Source organism: Dryobates pubescens, chromosome 36 (assembly GCF_014839835.1).
Source record: "Dryobates pubescens isolate bDryPub1 chromosome 36, bDryPub1.pri, whole genome shotgun sequence".
NCBI classification, from domain to species: domain Eukaryota; kingdom Metazoa; phylum Chordata; class Aves; order Piciformes; family Picidae; genus Dryobates; species Dryobates pubescens.
In genome coordinates, this window is record NC_071647.1 from 7,075,903 (window position 1) to 7,093,682 (window position 17,780).

Here is a 17,780-nt window from a genome sequence, read left to right on the forward strand (position 1 = left end):
GCTAAGCAACCCCAGCTCCCTCAGCCTCTCCTCCCAGGGCTGTGCTCCAGACCCCTCCCCAGCTTTGTTGCCCTTCTCTGGACACCTTCCAGCAGCTCAACCTCTTTCCTGACCTGAGGAGCCCAGAACTGGACACAGGACTCGAGGTGTGGCCTTGGGATGGGCAAGGACAATCAGGCAGCAGTCACCTCTGCAGCTCTCTGCTTTGTTCCCAGTTGAAGTCTTTCTGTTGGACCTCTTTGGAAAGAGAGCCACCAGACCCCCACACAAGATCTGTCCCCTCCTGGCCAGTGCAGCCTCTGCTGCTGTCCCAGCAGTGTCAGACAAGGATGAATGCTGGCTCAGCTGGGGTGGAGAGCACTGAGCTCAGACTGGAGCCTGGCAGGGTGGGAGCTCTGCTTGCCCAGAGAAGGGCCCTGGGGCAGCTGGGGTGCTGGGCACAGGTGGTTCTGTTGGTACATGGAGAATCAGAGGCTTGGTGTAGAGCACTTCAATGGAGCTGCAGAGGTGGCTGCCAAGCAGTGAGCAAAGGCAGTGGTGCTCATGGAGCTCCTCAGCTCCTCCCTCCAGTGTCTGTTCCCTTTCCCTTTTGCTTCCCTGGGTGCCATGACCTTGGGGAACAGTGACCAGCAGCACAGAGTCCCCAGAGCCCACATCTGACCTGTTGAGGAGCTGTGCTGGGGTCTGGCTGCTGGAGACCCCCACAGTCACAGAGCCACAGAACAGATCTGGTTGGAAGAGAGCTCCAAGCTCACCCAGTCCAGCCCCTGACCCAGCACTGCAGGCTCAGCACCAAACCATGGCCCTCAGCACCAGGGCCCTGCTGCTTGCACACCCCCAGGCCTGGGCACTGCAGCACTGCCCTGGGCAGCCTCTGCCAATGGCTGAGATCCCTTCCAGGGCAGAAAGATTTCCTGAGCTCCAGCCTGAGCCTCCCCTGGGGCAGCTTGGAGCCATTGCCTCTGCTCCTGGCCCTTGCCCCCAAGGAGCAGAGGCTGTCCCCTCCTCACTGCAACCTCCCTGCAGGGAGCTGCAGAGAGCAAGGAGCTCTCCCTCAGCCTCCTCTGCTCCAGCCTGAACCCTGCCAGCTTCCTCCTCACAGCCCAGGGGCTCCAGGCCCTTCTCCAGCCTGGCTGCCCTGCTCTGGACAGGCTCCAGCCCCTCAGTGTCCGTTCTGGAGTGAAACCCAGAGCTGAGCACAGCACTGAGCTGTGGCCTCCCCAGTGCTGAGCACAGGGGGATGGTCACCTCCTGGCCCTGCTGCCCACCCTGCTTCTGACCCAAGCCAGGCTGCCCTTGGCCTTCTTGGCCCCCTGGGCACTGCTGGCTCCTGGTCAGTGACTGCCAACCAGCACCCCCAGGTCTCACCACCAAGCAGGGTGCATCTCTCTGCCCTTTGGCTGAGTGTTGCTCTTCCCCTGAATCCCCTAACAGCAACAACCTCTTCCTGAGCCCAGCATTGTCCTGCTGAGCTGGGCACAGCCTGACCATCGTGGTGGCACCAGAGCCTCACCCTGCCCATGCTGGAGCTGGCACATCTTCAGCTGCAGGTTCAGAGCTTGTGCAGTGCTGATGCAGATGCTGCAGGTGAGACCACAGCTGGAGCTCTGGGGCCAGCTCTGGAGCCTCTGTGCCAGGGAGGATCTGGAGGGGCTGGAAGGTGTCCAGAGCAGGGCCAGGAGGAGGAGCAGAGGGCTGGAGCTGCTCTGCTGTGAGCACAGCCTGAAGGAGTTGGGGCTGTGCAGGCTGGAGAGGAGAAGGCTCCCAGGAAACCTCATTGTGGCCTTCCAGGATCTGCAGGGGGCTGCAGGAAAGCTGGGGAGGGACTTTTGGGGGTGTCAGGGAGGGATAGGACTGGGGGGGATGGAGCTGAACTGGAAGTGGGGAGATTGAGATTGGCTGTGAGGAAGAAGTTGTTGGCCAGGAGGGTGGTGAGAGCCTGGCACAGGCTGCCCAGGGAGGTGGTGGAAGCCTCCTGCCTGGAGGTGTTTGAAGCCAGGCTGGAGGTGGCTGTGAGCAACCTGCTGTGGTGTGAGGTGTCCCTGCCCAGGGCAGGGCTTGGAGCTGGCTGAGCCTGGAGCTCCCTTCCAGCCCTGCCAGCTCTGATTCTATGCAGGCAGGAAGCAGAGCTCCAGGGAGCACAGCTGCCAGCTCCAGCAGCACACTGGGTCAGGCAGTGCCCATCTGTGGCTCTCCCTCACTTGGCTCAATCTTGTGTCCCTCACAACAGTTCCTCCAGCTGTGGCTGCCCTCTGAGCAGTGCTGGGTGCCAGCTGGGTGCCAGCTGGGTGCCAGGGCTTTGAGCTGTGCAGTCTGAACTGCTCTCTGGAGCTCACCAAGCTGGGTTACTTCCAGACTCAGTTTCCAGGGCTGCCTGCTTGTTCCTTGGCTCTCTCTGGGCCATCTCACATTCCTGGCCCCTGGCTGAGCCGTGACAATGGCATTAAGAGGTCCTTCCCACCCCCTCTGTTTCTGAAGGCTAATACTTGGTTAATTCCCAGGGATTCCCTGGTTCTGGGGTGGTTTGCAGGTCCCTGGATGGTTTCCAGGTCTCAGTTATTGGCACTTGCCCCTCGTGAGCAACATGTGGATCCCTCTGGAGGCTGCAGGCTGCTGTGGGCTTAGGTCAGCTGAGCTGAGCTGTGACTCCTGGGCCTGGGGAGCTGAATGGACTGCAGAGACAGGCATCCAGAGCAGGAAAAACGTCCCTGAAGCACGGGGAGGACCAAACCTGCAGCTGCAGTGCTTGACTGGTGTCCTCCACAGCCCTGAGGGTGGTCTGACAGCCACAGACTGCTTTGGGCTGGGAGGGGCTTTAAACATCTTCCAGCTCCAGCCCCCTGCCATGGGCAGGGACTCCTCCATACAGCAGGTTGCAGAGAGCCTTGTCCAGCCTGACCTGCAGTGGTGCCAGGCATGGGGCAGCTCCCAGCTCTCTGGGCAGCCTGGGCCAGGCTCTCCCCACCCTCAGTGCCAAACCTTTCTCCTTCTCTCCACTCTCAAGCTCCCTCTTGCCCTTTCCAACCATCCCCCCTTGTCCTGTCCCATCAGGCCCTGCTCAAAGCTCTGTCCCCAGCTCTTTGCTGGGCCCTTGAAGCACTGCAAGGCCACCAGAAGGTCTCCCTGGAGCCTTCTCTCCTGCAGGCTGCCCAGGGCCGGCTCTCAGCCCTCCTCAGTATTTTTGCAGCGGGAACATGTTTGCCATCTTGCAGCAGAGGTGTTGCTTGCTCTAGGAAGATGCTCCCCAGCACCACCTCCCCCTGGGTCTCTGCTGGCTCTGTCCAGGGGCATGGTCCCAGTGCACACAACCCTGTGGAGCTGGCACAGAGCTGTGCATGCAGTGGCCTGCAGTGTGGCTGAGGAGCACAAAGCTCTGTGTCTGACACTGGGAAGGAAACAAAACTGCAGGGCTGTGATCAGGTCCTCTCCATGGGGCCAAGAAAGATTCCCCCCTGGAGGCTGCTGGTGACAAAGGCAGATTGAGACTGGAGATGAGGAAGAAACTCTTGAGAGTGAGGGTGGAGAGGCTCTGGAGCAGGCTGCCCAGGGAGGCTGTGGCTGCCTCCTGCCTGGAGGTGTTCAGGGCCAGGCTTGAGACTGAGCACAGCCAAGTGCCAGGGGCTGCACTTTGGCCACAGCAACCCCAGGCAGTGCTGCAGGCTGGGGGCAGAGTGGCTGAGAGCAGCCAGGCAGAAAGGGACCTGGGGGTGCTGGTGGACAGCAGCTGAACAGGAGCCAGCAGTGTGCCCAGGGGGCCAAGAAGGCCAAGGGCAGCCTGGCCTGCAGCAGGCAGAGTGTGGCCAGCAGGAGCAGGGAAGTCCTTGTGCCCTGTGCTCAGCACTGCTGAGGCCACACCTGGAGTCCTGTGTCCAGCTCTGGGCTCCTCAGGTTAGGAAAGAGGTTGAGCTGCTGGAAGGTGTCCAGAGAAGGGCAACAAAGCTGGGGAGGGGTCTGGGGCACAGCCCTGGGAGGAGAGGCTGAGGGAGCTGGGGTTGCTTAGCCTGCAGAAGAGGAGGCTCAGGGGAGACCTTCTTGCTCTCTGCAACTCCCTGCAGGGAGGTTGGAGCCAGGTGGGGGTTGGGCTCTGCTCCCAGGCAGCTAGCAGCAGAACAAGAGGACACAGTCTCAAGCTGTGTCAGGGGAGGTTCAGGCTGGAGGTGAGGAGAAAATTCTTCCCAGAAAGAGTAATTGGCCACTGGGATGTGCTGCCCAGGGAGGTGGTGGAGTCCCCATCCCTGGAGGTGTTCAGGAAGAGCCTGGATGAGGCCCTTGGAGCCATGGTTGAGTTGATCAGATGGTGCTGGGGGAGAGGTTGGACTGGATGATCTCAAAGGTCTTTTCCTTCCTGGTTAATTCTATTCTATTCTATTCTATTCTATTCTATTCTATTCTATTCTATTCTATTCTATTCTATTCCATTCTATTCCATTCTATTCCATATGTAGAGGATGAGGCCTTGAGCCACCTGGGGCTGGTGGGAGGTGTCTCTGCTTGTTGCAGGGGTTGAGCTGGATGAGCTTTCAGGTCCCTTCCAACCCAAACCATCCCAAACCACACTCCTGTGTTTCTTCCCTCTCCCCACAGTGCTGCTGTGCTCCTCTGCCCTGCTGTGTGGTGAGAAGGGCTCTGCTCCCTCTGTACTGATCAATCTTCTCAGCTGGGGAAGTTCCCTGATCACAGACTCACAGAATCATTCAGGCTGGAAGAGACCCTCAGGACCACCAAACCCAACCACTGGCCCTGCTCTGCAAGCAGTTGTTGAAGGCCAGGCTGGAGGTGGCTGTGAGCAACCTGCTGTGGTGTGAGGTGTCCCTGCCCATGGCAGGGGGTTGGCACTGGCTGAGCCTTGAGCTCCCTTCCAGCCCTGCCAGCTCTGTGGTTCTGTGGTTCAATCACTGCCAGAGGACAGCTGAGAAGTGCAGCTGTGGTCAGAGCAGGAGGACACAGTGGTGTCTCCTCCACTTGCTTCCCAAGGAAAGAGACTGTGCTGCCCTCCTCCTCCTGAGCCCCTATGTACAGAGCCACAGTTCTGTGAGTCTGTGATTATCTGAGCTGAGGTCACCTGGCATGGGCTACCCTTTGGCCAGCCTGGGTCATCTGGCTCAGCCCTGTCCCCTCCCAAGCTCTTGCCCACCCCTCGCTGCGCTCCTGGGGCAGGGAAACATTGGAGGGACACAGCCTGGGTGCTTGCTGAGCAGCAGCCAGGGCACTGCTGTGCTACCAGCTGCTGCTGCAGGGCACAGCGCTGCAGGGATGCTGTGCTGCTCAGCTGAACCCAACACAGGGCCACAGCTCTCCTGGGGACCCCACAGCCTGCCTGGGCAGCCTGTGCAGTGCCCCCTGTCCATCCCTGGGCAGCCTGTGCAGTGCCCCCTGTCCCTCCCTGGGCAGCCTGTGCAGTGCCCCCTGTCCCTCCCTGGGCAGCCTGTGCAGTGCCCCCTGTCCCTCCCCGGGCAGCCTGTGCAGTGCTCCCTGTCCCTCCCTGGGCAGCCTGTGCAGTGCCCCCTGTCCCTCCCTGGGCAGCCTGTGCAGTGCTCCCTGTCCCTCCCTGGGCAGCCTGTGCAGTGCTCCCTGTCCCTCCCTGAGCAGCCTGTGCAGTGCTCCCTGTCCCTCCCTGGGCAGCCTGTGCAGTGCTCCCTGTCCCTCCCTGGGCAGCCTGTGCAGTGCTCCCTGTCCCTCCCCGGGCAGCCTCCTCTGCCCTCCCTGCAGCTCCCCTTCTGCCCCCTGCTCCCCTCCGCCACCTCCCGCCCTCACCTCTGCGTCTCTTCCTTGCAGCCTGACCGGGAAGGAGGCTGTGCCGCAGCTGGCGGCGCTGGGGGGCTCCGCGGCGGGCCGGGGCCAGCCCAAGCCGTGCGAGCTGCTGCAGCTGTCCCGGCGGCAGCGCCGGCTGTGCCGCCGGGAGCCGGGGCTGGCCGAGACGCTGCGCGACGCCGTGCGCCTGGGCACCCTCGAGTGCCAGGCCCAGTTCCGCAGCGAGCGCTGGAACTGCAGCCTGGAGGGCCGTGCCAGCCTGCTGAAGAGAGGTACAAGGTAGCCCTCGGCTTGCAGCCCCCGCCCCGGGGCCCTGGCGGGGGAGGGCTGCGGAGATGCCCTCTGCTGCCCGGCGGTGCCCGCAGGGCGCTGCGGGTCCGTGGCACAGGGGCTGGGTCCTGCCCTTGGCACAGGAGCTGGGTCCTGTCCGTGGCACAGGGGCTGGGTCCTGCCCTTGGCACAGGGGCTGGGTCCTGTCCGTGGCACAGGGGCTGAGTCCTGCCCTTGGCACAGGGGCTGGGTCCTGTCCTCCACCTTCCTGCGCAGTCTGGGCAGTGGGGGGTTGGTGGGGTTGGGGTGTTGGTGGGGGGGGGGTGTTGGGGTGGGGGGTGTGTGTTGGTGGGGGTGTTGGTGGGGTTGGGGTGTTGGTGGGGTTGGGGTGTTGGTGGGGGTTGGGGTGTTGGGGGGGTGTTGGGGTGGTTGGGGTGTTGGGGGGGATGGGGGGTTGGTGGGGGGGTTGGGGTGGTTGGGGGGTTGGTGGGGGGGTTGGGGTGTTGGGGTGGGTGGGGGGTTGGTGGGGTGTTGGGGTGGTTGGGGTGTTGGGGGGGATGGGGGGCTGGTTGGGGGGTGGGGGGGTAGGGGTGTTGGGGTGGGTGGGGGGTTGGTGGGAGGGTGTTCACAGCCCTGGCTGGGAGCTTTGTGCCTGAGACCAGAGTTTCCTCCCAGACTGACCATCTGCCCTGGCTGCCCAGCAGGGGTGGCACTGAAACATCCTAGGATGGGTTGGAAGGGACCTCAGAGCTCAGCCAGCTCCAACCCCCAGCCATGGGCAGGGACCCCTCCCCCAGCCCAGGCTGCTCAGGGCCTCATCCAGCCTGGCCCTGAGCACCTCCAGGCAGGGGACAGCCACAGCCTCCCTGGGCAGCCTGTGCCAGAGTCTCCCCAGCCTCACTCTCCAGAATCCCTTCCTCCTCTCCAGTCTCAGTCTCTCCTCTCCCAGCTCAGAGCCATTGTTCCTCAGCCTGGCACTCCCAGCCCTTGTCCCAAGTCCCTCCCCAGCTCTCCTGGAGCCCTTCAGGCACTGCAAGGCTGCTCTGAGCTCTCCCTGGAGCCTTCTCTTCTCCAGGCTGCACAGCCCCAGCTCTCCCAGCCTGGCCCCACAGGGGAGGTTCTGCAGCCTCTGATCATCTCTGTGGCCTCCTCTGGAGCCTGTCCAGCAGCTCCAGGTCCTTCCTGTGCTGGAGGCCCAGAGCTAGAGGCAGTGCTGCAGGTGGGGGCTGAGCAGAGCAGAGCAGGGGGCAGAATCCCCTCCCTGTGCTGCTCTCTCCCTGCTCTGGCTGCAGCTCAGCTCTCAGCTGGCTCTGGGGAGTTTGTCACCACCTGACAGCCCCAGGTCCTTCTCCTCAGGGCTGCTCTCCAGCCACTGCTCACCCTGCCTGGATCTGTGCCTGGGATTGCCCTGCCCCAGCTGCAGGACCTTGCCCTTGGCCTTGTTGAACCTCCTGAGGCTGTCCTGGGCTCAGCTCTGCAGCCTGCCCAGGTCCCTCTGGATGGATCCTTCCCTCCAGAGTCTCACCCAGGCCACACAGCTTGGTGTCCTTGGCAAGCTTGCTGAGGGTGCTCTCAATGCCACTGCCCACTTGGGTGACAAAGATGCTAAACTGGTCCCAGTGCTGTCCCCTGAGGGCCTCCACTCCTCACTGGCTTCTGGTGCTGTCTCCCATTCCATCCTCACAGCAAAGCTGAGGACATGAGGCACAGAGGGCTGTCAGTGAGGTGCACTGCAAACTGCTCCACAGCAGAGCTCAGAGGGTTGGCAGCAGTGGCACAGGGTCAGCTTGGAGGCCAGTGGTGTTCCCAGGGAGCTGTGCTGGGCCCAGTTCTGTTCAGCACTGAGTGCCCCCTCAGCAAGCTCCTGGTGATACAGAGCTGGGGGGTGGCTGACACCTGCCAGGCCCTGCTGCCCCCAGCCAGAGCTGCACAGAGCTGGGGGAAGGCAAACCTCAGGAGGTTCAATGAGCACAAGTGCAGGGTCCTGCAGCTGGGGAGGGACAGCAGCAGGCAGCAGGGCAGGTTAAGGGCTGCCCTGCTGGAAAGCAGCTCCAAGGAGAGTGCTGGTGGGCAGCGAGTTCTCATGGGACAGCAATGTGCCCTGGGGGCCAAGAGAGCCAAGGGGGTCCTGGGGGGCAGCAAGAGAAGTGTGGCCAGCAGGGCTGGGGAGGTTCTGCTCCCCCTCTGCTCTGCCCTGCTGAGACCACACCTGGAGCATTGTGTCCAGCTCTGGGCTCCCCAGGTCCAGAGAGACAGAGACCTGCTGCAGAGAGCCCAAGGGAGAGCCAGGAGGATGATTTGGGGACTTGAGCATCTGCCCTGTGCAGAGAGGCTGAGCCCTGGGGCTGTTGAGTCTGGAGAAGGCTGAGAGGGCTCTGATCAATGTCTGCCAATGCCTGAGGGCTGGGGGTCAGGGGGAGGGGGCCAGGATCTCTCCTGTGGTGCACAGTACCAAGCCAAGGAGCAGCAGGTCCAAGCTTGAACATCGAAGGTTTCAGCTCAGCAGGAGGAGAAACTTCTTTGGTGTGAGGCTGCTGGAGGGCTGGGGCAGGCTGCCCAGAGAGGCTGTGGAGGCTCCTGCTCTGGAGAGCTTCCAACCCCCCTGGCTGTGTTCTGGGTGCCCTGTGGGACAGGCACAGGCTCTGCTAAACCCAGCAGCCCCTGCCCAGCCCTTGCTGCCTTCCAGCCCTTCCATTTGCTGGGGCTCAGGCTCCAGTGCCTCTGAGCTTTGGTCCTCTGCTGATGTTCAGTGTCTGAATGGTTGATAGAAGGAGCCTGGCTCAGCACATTCCAACTGCTGATGAAGTGAAAATGTTCCTTTTAGGGTAGAATTCCAGCACTGGAGAGCTGGGGACCTCGGGTGGAGAAAAGGCTTTTAGTTAGCAGTGGGATGGAAACTTCTCCACATTTGCATGGAAAATGCTCAGCTGGAGTCGAGGGGAAGGCAAAGTTCCTACCTGAGCAGAGCAGGACCCACAAGGCCAGGCTCACTTCACAGTCACTGAATGCCAGGGGTGGGAAGGGAGCTCCAGAGCTCAGCCAGCCCAGCCCCCTGCCAGGGCAGGACACCAGGGCAGGACACCAGGGCAGGGCACCAGGGCAGGGCACCCAGAACACATCCAGGGGGGTTGAAAGCTCTGCAGAGCAGGAGACTCCACAGCCTCTCTGGGCAGCCTGCCCCAGGGCTCTGCACCCTCACAGGGACAAAGTTTCCCCTCCTGGGGTGCCCCCTGGCACCTCCTCTGCTCCAGCTTGCCCCCAGTGCCCCCTGTGCTGTCCCTGGCCAGCCCTGAGCAGAGCCTGGCTCCAGCCCTGCACCCCTCAGGCTGCTCTGCTCCCAGCTCCCAGCCCCAGCTGCCTCAGCCTGGCCTCAAGGGCTCTGCTGTGAAGCTTTCAGGGCACTGTGGGAGAAGCTTCTGCTCCTTTTGAGTGACTTTCTGACATCTTTGCCTTCATCAGCCTCAGAGAACTCGAAAATGACAACTGAATAATCCTCAGCTTCAAATGGCTGCAAAGCAACTCTTGAGCTGCTGGTGGCAAGCCCCAACACTCCCAGGGGCTCCTGACTGACACCATAAAGTATCACCTGCCACTGGAAACCTGTCCTGGCAGCTGGGGAGAGGTGTCTGAGAACTTTGATTGCCCCATCTGGAGGATCAGTGATGATTTAATACAGCAAAGAATGCTCCCTCCATGAGAGGACAGCTGCCTGGGAGAGACTCCCAGAGCTCCTTTGCCTTCCACTTGCAGATTCTCTGCTGTGCCTCACAAGGGACTTCAACACTTCCAGCTGCTGCTTTTGATCTGCTCCTCACAGGTCCCTGCTGCTCTCCTGGTGCTGCTCTTGGGGCTCAGACAGTGGACTGTGCTTTAGGGGGTCAGGTAGGGACAGGACATGGGGGAATGGATCCAGCTCTGGAGCCTGTTGAGACACAGGAAGGACCTGGAGCTGCTGGAGAGGGTCCAGAGGAGTCCATGAAGATGGTCAGAGGCTGGAGCAGCTCTGCTGTGGGGACAGGCTGAGGGAGCTGGGGCTGTTCAGCCTGGAGAGGAGAAGGCTCCAGGGAGACCTCAGAGCAACCTTCCAGTACCTGAAGGGGCTACAAGAAGGCTGCAGAGGGACTGCTCCCAAAGGCCTGCAGGGACAGAAGCAGGGGCAATGGCTTCAAACTAGAGCAGGGCAGACTGAGATGGGATGTGAGGAACAAGTTCTGCCCCAGGAGCTGCTGGAACACTGCAGCAGGCTGCCCAGGCAGGGGGCTGAGGTCCCAGCCCTGGAGCCATCCAAGCTCAGCCTTGCTGTGGCCCTGGGCAGCCTGCTCCAGCTGGGGCTGTCCCTGCTGCCTGCAGGGCCTTGGAGCTTTGGAGATCCCTTCCAAGCCAAACCCTTCTCTGGTTCTTCCATACCAAACCTTTCTACACTTCTACAACTTCCTGGCCTGCTCCTTGCTGTTTGTTGGGTTCTTGTTGGGCTTTTGTTTGTTCCCCATGGGGATCTCCTGCACTTGCTCTGAACTGCTCCCAGGACCTTTGTCTTTGTCCTCCAGCATCTTTGCTCTGGCAGAGCCATCCCATGGCTGAACTCCTGCTGCAGGCTTCCCTGTGGTCAGGAGCACACCACAGCCCAGAGCCACCACAGCAAACATCTGCCTGTGTTTACAGGAGCACAGGAGCTAAGAAATAAGCCCAGGGAGCTCAAGGGAAGCCTTGGAGATGGGCATGGTCCTGCCAGAGGGAGCTGGCTGGCTTCAGCCTCTTGGCATTCAGCTCTCTCCTGGCTGTTTGTAACCCAAGTGCCCAGAGAAGACCTCTGCAGTGAGCTGTGCCCCTTGCACAGAGCTGTTCAGATGTCACTGAGGCATTAGCAAGGCAGGCAGCAGGGGCAGGAGAGTGACCCAGCCCCCAGCCAGCCCCTCCAGCCCTCTGCCAGCCCCTCCAGCCTGGCCATCAGCTGCAGGCTGCCTGCTGTGGGGTGAGCTGCCCTGGCATGGTGGCAGGACAGGTGCCCAGGGCACATGGAGGAACCGCTGCTTAGGTCTCCTCAAGTGGTGCTGCTTGGAGCTGGTTGCTGCCCATTTGTGCTGTGTCCTACTGGAAATCCACCTCCAGAAGCTGCTTTGCTGCTCCTTGGTGCTGCACAACCCCTAACCCCTCCCCTTCCCCCCCCCTCCCCTCCCCTCTTCCCTCCCCTCCCCTCCCCTCTCCTCTCCTTGAGTTGAGTCTCCTCTCCTTGAGTCTCCTCTCCTTGAGCCTCCTCTCCTCTCCTCTCCTCTCTGTGGCAGAGGGGACCTGGGGAGTCTGTGAACATTTGGAGTCTGTGCACCTTTGGAGATTTTGGACCTTCTGGGCTTCTCTTCCAGATTTAGGCTCCCAGGCAGCTCCTGGCCTCCTCCTGGGTGAGCTCAAGGCATCATCTTCACAGCCTCCCAGGTTGCCTTGGGCTGGAAGGGATCCTCAAAGCTCATCTTGCCCAACCCCCTGCAGGCAGCAGGGACAGCTCCAGCTGGAGCAGGCTGCCCAGGAGGACATCAAGCATGGCCTTGGATGTCTGCAGGGCTGGAGCCTCAGCCTCCTCCCTGGCAGCCTGTCCCAGTGTCTCCCCAGCCTCCCTGTGCAGAACTGCCTCTGATGCCAACCTAACTCTGCCCTGCTCCAGTTTCAAACCATTCTCTCTCTCCTCCATTTGATTTGTTTCCCTCTGGTGTGGAGGCAAAGCTGGGCTTGTCCAGGGCTGGGATGTTTGGTTGCCTGTGTGCTGTCCCCATGCCTTGGCTCTTCAGAATCCAGAACTCCTCTGCTTGGGCCAATCTCATCCATCCCGAGCTCCCCTGACTTCCCTGCACTACTTTCAGACCCTTGCCCCTTGTCCTGTCCCCACAGCCCTTCTGAGCAGTCCCTCCCCAGCCTTTCTGAAGGTCCCCTCCAGATCCTGAACTGCAGCTCTGAGGGCTCCCTGCAGCCTTCCCTTCTCCAGGCTGAGCAGCCCCAGCTCCCTCAGCCTGTCCTTGTAGGAAAGGGTCTGCAGCCCTCTGAGCATCCTCTTGGCCTGCTCTGGAGGCTCTCCAGCCTCTGCTCATCTTCATGGCTTCCCTGGGACCTGCTCCAGGTCTGTGCTGAGGGCCCCACAGCTGGCCCCAGCCCTGCAGCTGAGGTCTCCCCAGAGCAGAGCAGAGCAGAGCCAGAGGGGCAGGATCCTCTCTCCATCTCTGGCCAAGCTGCTTTGGATGCAGCCCAGGCTGCCCTTGGCCTCCTGTGCTGCCAGTGCCCACTGCTGGCTCCTGCCCAGCTGCTCTCCCCCAGCGCCCCCAAGGCCTTCCCTGCAGGGCTGCCCTCAGCCTCCCCCCCCAGCCTGCCCTGATCCCGAGGGCTGCCCCGACCCAGGCGCAGGACCTTTGCTTGCAGAGGTTCTCCTCCGTGTGCAGCCTGTCCATGTCCCTCTGGCTGCCATCCCAGCCTTCCCAGGGCTCTTTGGCCGTTGCCGACTGCCGAGCGGGCTCCTGGCTCCCTGCTGGCTGGGCCCCAGCAGCCTGCGGGCCGGAGCGGGCGCAGGGCTCCGTCCGCGCCTCTGCTGTGCCGCTCGCAGGCAGCCGGCGGCAGCCCCTGGCCGGGGGCTCTCATCCTGCCTCTCCCCCAGGCTTCAAGGAGACAGCCTTCCTGTACGCCGTGTCCGCCGCCGCGCTGGCGCACGCGCTGGCCAGGGCCTGCAGCGCGGGGCGCATGGAGCGCTGCACCTGCGACCAGTCCCCGGGGCTGGAGAGCCGCCAGGCCTGGCAGTGGGGAGTCTGTGGGGACAACCTCAGGTACAGCACCAGGTTCCTGAAGAAGTTCCTGGGGCAGAAGAGGGTCGGCAAAGACCTGAGAGCCAAGGTGGACATCCACAACACCAACGTCGGCATCAGGGTGAGGAGCGCGGCCGGGGGCAGGGAGGGCTCGGTGCGAGGCTGGGTGGGAGAGGGGAGTGCCCTGCTCCAGAGTGGCAGTGGCACAGTGGCACAGTGGCACAGCATCACAGTGGCACAGCGTCACTAAGGTTGGAAGAGACCCCAAGGATCATCAAGTCCAAGCTGTCCCCACAGACCTCATGACTAAGCCACGGCTCCAAGTGCCACATCCAAGCCCCTCTGGAACACCTCCAGGCACAGTGACTCCACCACCTCCCTGGGCAGCACATCCCAATGACGAACGACTCGCTCAGTGAAGAACTTTCTCCTCATCTTGAGTCTAAACCTCCCCTGGTGCAGCTTGAGACTGTGTCCTCTTGTTCTGCTGCTAGCTGCCTGGCAGAAGAGCCCAACCCCCACCTGGCTACAGCCTCCCTGCAGGGAGTTGTAGAGGGCAATGAGGTCTCCCCTGAGCCTCCTCTTCTGCAGGCTAAGCAACCCCAGCTCCCTCAGCCTCTCCTCCCAGGGCTGTGCTCCAGACCCCTCCCCAGCTTTCTTGCCCTTCTCTGGACACCTTCCAGCATCTCAACCTCTTTCCTAACCTGAGGAGCCCAGAACTGGACACAGGACTCAAGCTGTGGTCTCAGCAGTGCTCAGCTGCCCTCTGGGGCTGCTCTTCTCCTGGCTCTCAGCCCCAGGGCTCTCAGCCTTTGCTGCTCACAGAGCTGCTCCAGGCCTCTCAACATCTTTTCATCCTCCCCTGGACTCTCTCCAGCAGTTCCCTGTCTCAATGTTCTTGGCTGGTACATCCCAGGCTCCTGACCTCTGCTTCCCCTTCACTGAGCCCAACTCATGGCCTGCTCAGAGCTCTGTTGTCATTTGAGTGCACCAAGGAGAATCCTGCATGCAGGAGGTGCTCAGGTTTATGCTTGGATCTCTCCTGCTGTCCCAGCTAGGCTTAGCAAGAATTTTCTGAGTCTTCAGCCACTTGTCCTCACCCAGGCTCCCTCCTGCCTGGCTCCCTCCTGCCTGGCTCCCTCTTGCCAGGCTCCCTCCTGCCTGGCTCCCTCCTGCCTGGCTCCCTCCTGCCTGGCTCCCTCTTGCCAGGCTCCCTCCTGCCTGGCTCCCTCCTGCCTGGCTCCCTCTTGCCAGGCTCCCTCCTGCCTGGCTCCCTCCTGCCTGGCTCCCTCTTGCCAGGCTCCCTCCTGCCTGGCTCCCTCCTGCCTGGCTCCCTCCTGCCTGGCTCCCTCCTGCCCGGCTCCCTCCTGCCTGGCTCCCTCCTGCCTGGCTCCCTCCTGCCTGGCTCCCTCCTGCCTGGCTCCCTCCTGCCCGGCTCCCTCCTGCCCGGCTTCCTCCTGCCTGGCTCCCTCTTGCCAGGCTCCCTCTTGCCAGGCTCCCTGCTGCCTGGCTTCCTCCTGCCTGACTCCCTCCTGCCTGGCTCCCCAGATAACTCTGCAGCCCTTCCTCTGCTTTCTTCTGGGGTTTAGTTTTGCCTCCATAAAGCAGGAATAATAAAGCCAATGAAACTGAAGCACTCCCAGGCTGCTGCAGGCTGAGCTGCTCCACCTGCACAAGTCACAGAGCCACAGAGCTGTCAGGGCTGGAAGGGACCTCAAGGCTCAGCCAGCCCCAACCCCCTGCCATGGGCAGGGACACCTCACACCACAGCAGGTTGCTCACAGCCACCTCCAGCCTGGCTGCAAACACCTCCAGGCAGGAGGCTTCCACCACCTCCCTGGGCAGCCTGTGCCAGGCTCTCACCACCCTCCTGGGGAACAACTTCCTCACATCCAATCTCAATCTCCCCACTTCCAGTTCTGCTCCATCCCCCCCAGTCCTATCCCTCCCTGACACCCCCAAAAGTCCCTCCCCAGCTTTCCTGCAGCCCCCTGCAGATCCTGCAAGGCCACAATGAGGTCTCCTGGGAGCCTTCTCCTCTCCAGCCTGCACAACCCCAACTCCCTCAGGCTGTGCTCACAGCAGAGCAGCTCCAGCCCTCTGCTCCTCCTCCTGGCCCTGCTCTGGACACCTTCCAGCCCCTCCAGAGCCTTCCTGGCACAGAGGCTCCAGAGCTGGCCCCAGAGCTGCAGCTGTGGTCTCAGCAGAGTGGAGCAGAGGGGCAGAATCCCCTCCCTGCCCTGCTGGCCACACTTCTCTTGCTGCAGCCCAGGCTCTGCTTGGCTCTCTGGGCTGCAAGTGCTCCCTGCTGGCTCCTGCTGAGCTTCTCCTCCCCCAGCACCCCCAAGGCCTTTTCTCCAGGGCTGCTCTCACAGCCTATAGCAGTGTCTGGGATTGCCCTGCTCCAGCTGCAGGACCTTCCAGGCCTAGCTCATGGCCCCAGCAGGCACTGACCACGGCTTCTCCCCCTGCCCAGGCCGTGAAGAATGGCCTCAGAACCACCTGCAAGTGCCACGGCGTCTCCGGCTCCTGCGCCGTCCGCACCTGCTGGAAGCAGCTCTCTCCCTTCCCGGAGGTCGGCCGCCTGCTGAAGCTGCGCTACGACGATGCCGTCAAGGTCTTCAGCAGCACCAACGACGCCGTGGGGCACTCGGAGCTGGCCGCCCCCCCCGCGGCACAGCCTCTCCCCGAAGCACCCTGCGCCCCCCCCGCGCCACCGACCTGGTCTACGTGGAGGACTCCCCCAGCTTCTGCCGGCCCAGCAAGTACTCGCAGGGCACCGCGGGCAGGACCTGCTCCCGGGAGGGCAGCTGTGACAGCATGTGCTGCGGCAGGGGCTACAACACCCAGAGCAGGCTGGTCACCTTCTCCTGCCGCTGCCAGGTGCAGTGGTGCTGCTACGTGGAGTGCCAGCAGTGCATGCAGGAGGAGGTGGTCTACAGCTGCAAGCAGTAGAGACGCTGCTCAGGGGGTCGAGCCAGGTCCTAGAGGACAGCAGGAGGGAGAGAGGATTGTCTGCTGTGGGGGAGGGCAAAGCAAGCACCGAAATGTCCAGCGGTCCGGCTGCCTCCCTGTCGAGATCCTCCCGTCCGGGGAGAGCCCCTGCAGCAGGGGGGAAGCAGGGGGGTGGTCAGGTACAGGGAGGAGGGACGGAGAGCAGGGCTGGTGTGGGGACAGCGCCGAAGCAGCCACAAAGCCTTCTGGAGCTGGAGCTCCACCGGAGCCTCTCCCTCCTCCTCCACCCCTCACCTGCCCTTGTGTCAGCCGGGGTGGGGGCGCCGGAGCCGGGAGGGGCTGGGCCCTGCCTCCTGGGAGAGGAGAATCAAGGGAGCAGGAGGCAACCCCCAGGGCCCGGCTCCAGCACCGGGACAGCCTCCGGAGCTGCTCTGAGGAGCTGGCGGAGCCCCTCCTGCTCCGGACTCGGACTCAGGCTGTCGGCTCCGGGCCCGGACGCAGAGGCTGCCGACCGCTGTCGCCTCGGCGCCGCAGCTGCGCCCCGCAAGCAGCAGCTCGCAGCCCGGGGGGGCTCTCGTCCATCACCTCCCAGCCGGGCGCCGGACTCCCGCAGCATTTCCAGCGCGTTTTACCCTTGCTGTGCACAGCAGAGCCGGGCTGGCACGGCCTGGGCTGTGACAGGGACTCTCGGAGCTCTGTGACCTTGCCCCACCGCAGCGCTGCCTCCCGGGGGTTGTTCCGTGGTGGTGGATCCAGGGTGATGGTGCCAGTTGTGCCTCTCTCTTTTCCCCTCCCCAATCAAATTATCAATCTCCGTTTTGTCTTCTGTGGACCACTCCTTGCCCTGGTGCCCGAGGGGCAGCACGTCCCAGGGTCCTGCCCTGTGCTAAGGGCAGGGGAATGAGGAGCCTGGGAGCTGAGGCGTCCTACGGGCCGGGAGCCCTCAGCGGCAGGCTCTGCACCGAGACAATGCATCTGGCACGGGGCAAGGCGACCCGGGGGAAAGTCACAGAATGCATCAGGACGACAGGGACCCTCCGAGGTCATCCTGTCCACCCCCCCTGCAGTCGGCAGGGACAGCTCCAACGAGATCAGGCCGCCCAGGGCCACGCTGAGCCTGGTCTTGAATGTCCGCAGGGATGGAGCCTCGGCCCCAGCCCTGGGCAGCCTGCTGTGGTCTCAGCCCTCTGCGGCAGAGCTGTGCTGCCCTGCCTCTGAGCCCTGCTTTTCGGGGTGCCTCTGAGCTGAGCCCGGCAGGGGCAGCCTGGTTTGCTTCTTGGCCACGGTTTGGAGGCAGTTTGGGAAGGGCAGCGAGAGCCCTCCCGAGCTGTGCCCAGATGTGGGCAGCTGTGTGCAGCAGGGCCAGGCTGGGGCCGGGCTGCAGCACAGCTCTGCTGCTCCAGGGTTCCTCCTGCTTAGTGCCACAGCAGCACTCAGAGGCTTTGTGCTGGGAGCAGCTCTGCAGGGGCCCTCAGCTGCCCTCTGCTTGGTGGTTGCTCCCTCCCAGCAAGCAGCAGGGCTCTGGAGAGAGGATGTGCTCAGAGCCAACCTCACTGCCAGGGGAAGGGAAGGGAAGGGAAGGGAAGGGAAGGGAAGGGAAGGGAAGGGAAGGAAGGGAAGGGAAGGGAAGGGAAGGGAAGGGACGGGCAGGGAAGGGAAGGGAAGGGAAGGGAAGGGAAGGGAAGGGAAGGGAAGGGAAGGGAAGGGAAGGGAAGGGAAGGGAAGGGAAGGGAAGGGAAGGGAAGGGAAGGGGCTGTCTAGAAGGACTGAGCCACAGGCTGGGCTGTGCAAGCTGTCATAGAGTCATTCATCATGGAGTCATGGAATCATGGAGTCACCACAGAACTATGGGATCATAGCTTCATAGGCTCACAGGAAGGTAGGGGTTGGCAGCCACCTCCAGAGGTCATTGAGTCCAATCCCTCTGCCTAGATCAGGTTGCACAGGAACCTGCCCAGTGGGGTTCTGACAGTCTCCAGAGAAGGAGACTCCCCAGCCCCAGAAGGAGTCTCCCCAGCCCCAGGA

The 17,780-nt window shown here is 62.6% G+C and overlaps 1 protein-coding gene across 1 annotated transcript; it reads left to right on the forward strand.

Annotated features, from left to right (window-relative positions):
* Positions 1-459: 459 nt before the first annotated feature.
* Positions 460-15,755, forward strand: LOC128898951 (protein Wnt-9b-like). The gene is given in 6 exon segments (XM_054176634.1): positions 460-521; positions 5,776-6,023; positions 12,656-12,921; positions 15,277-15,465; positions 15,467-15,502; positions 15,504-15,755. Coding segments are annotated over 6 exon segments (1,053 nt in total).
* Positions 15,756-17,780: the final 2,025 nt, after the last annotated feature.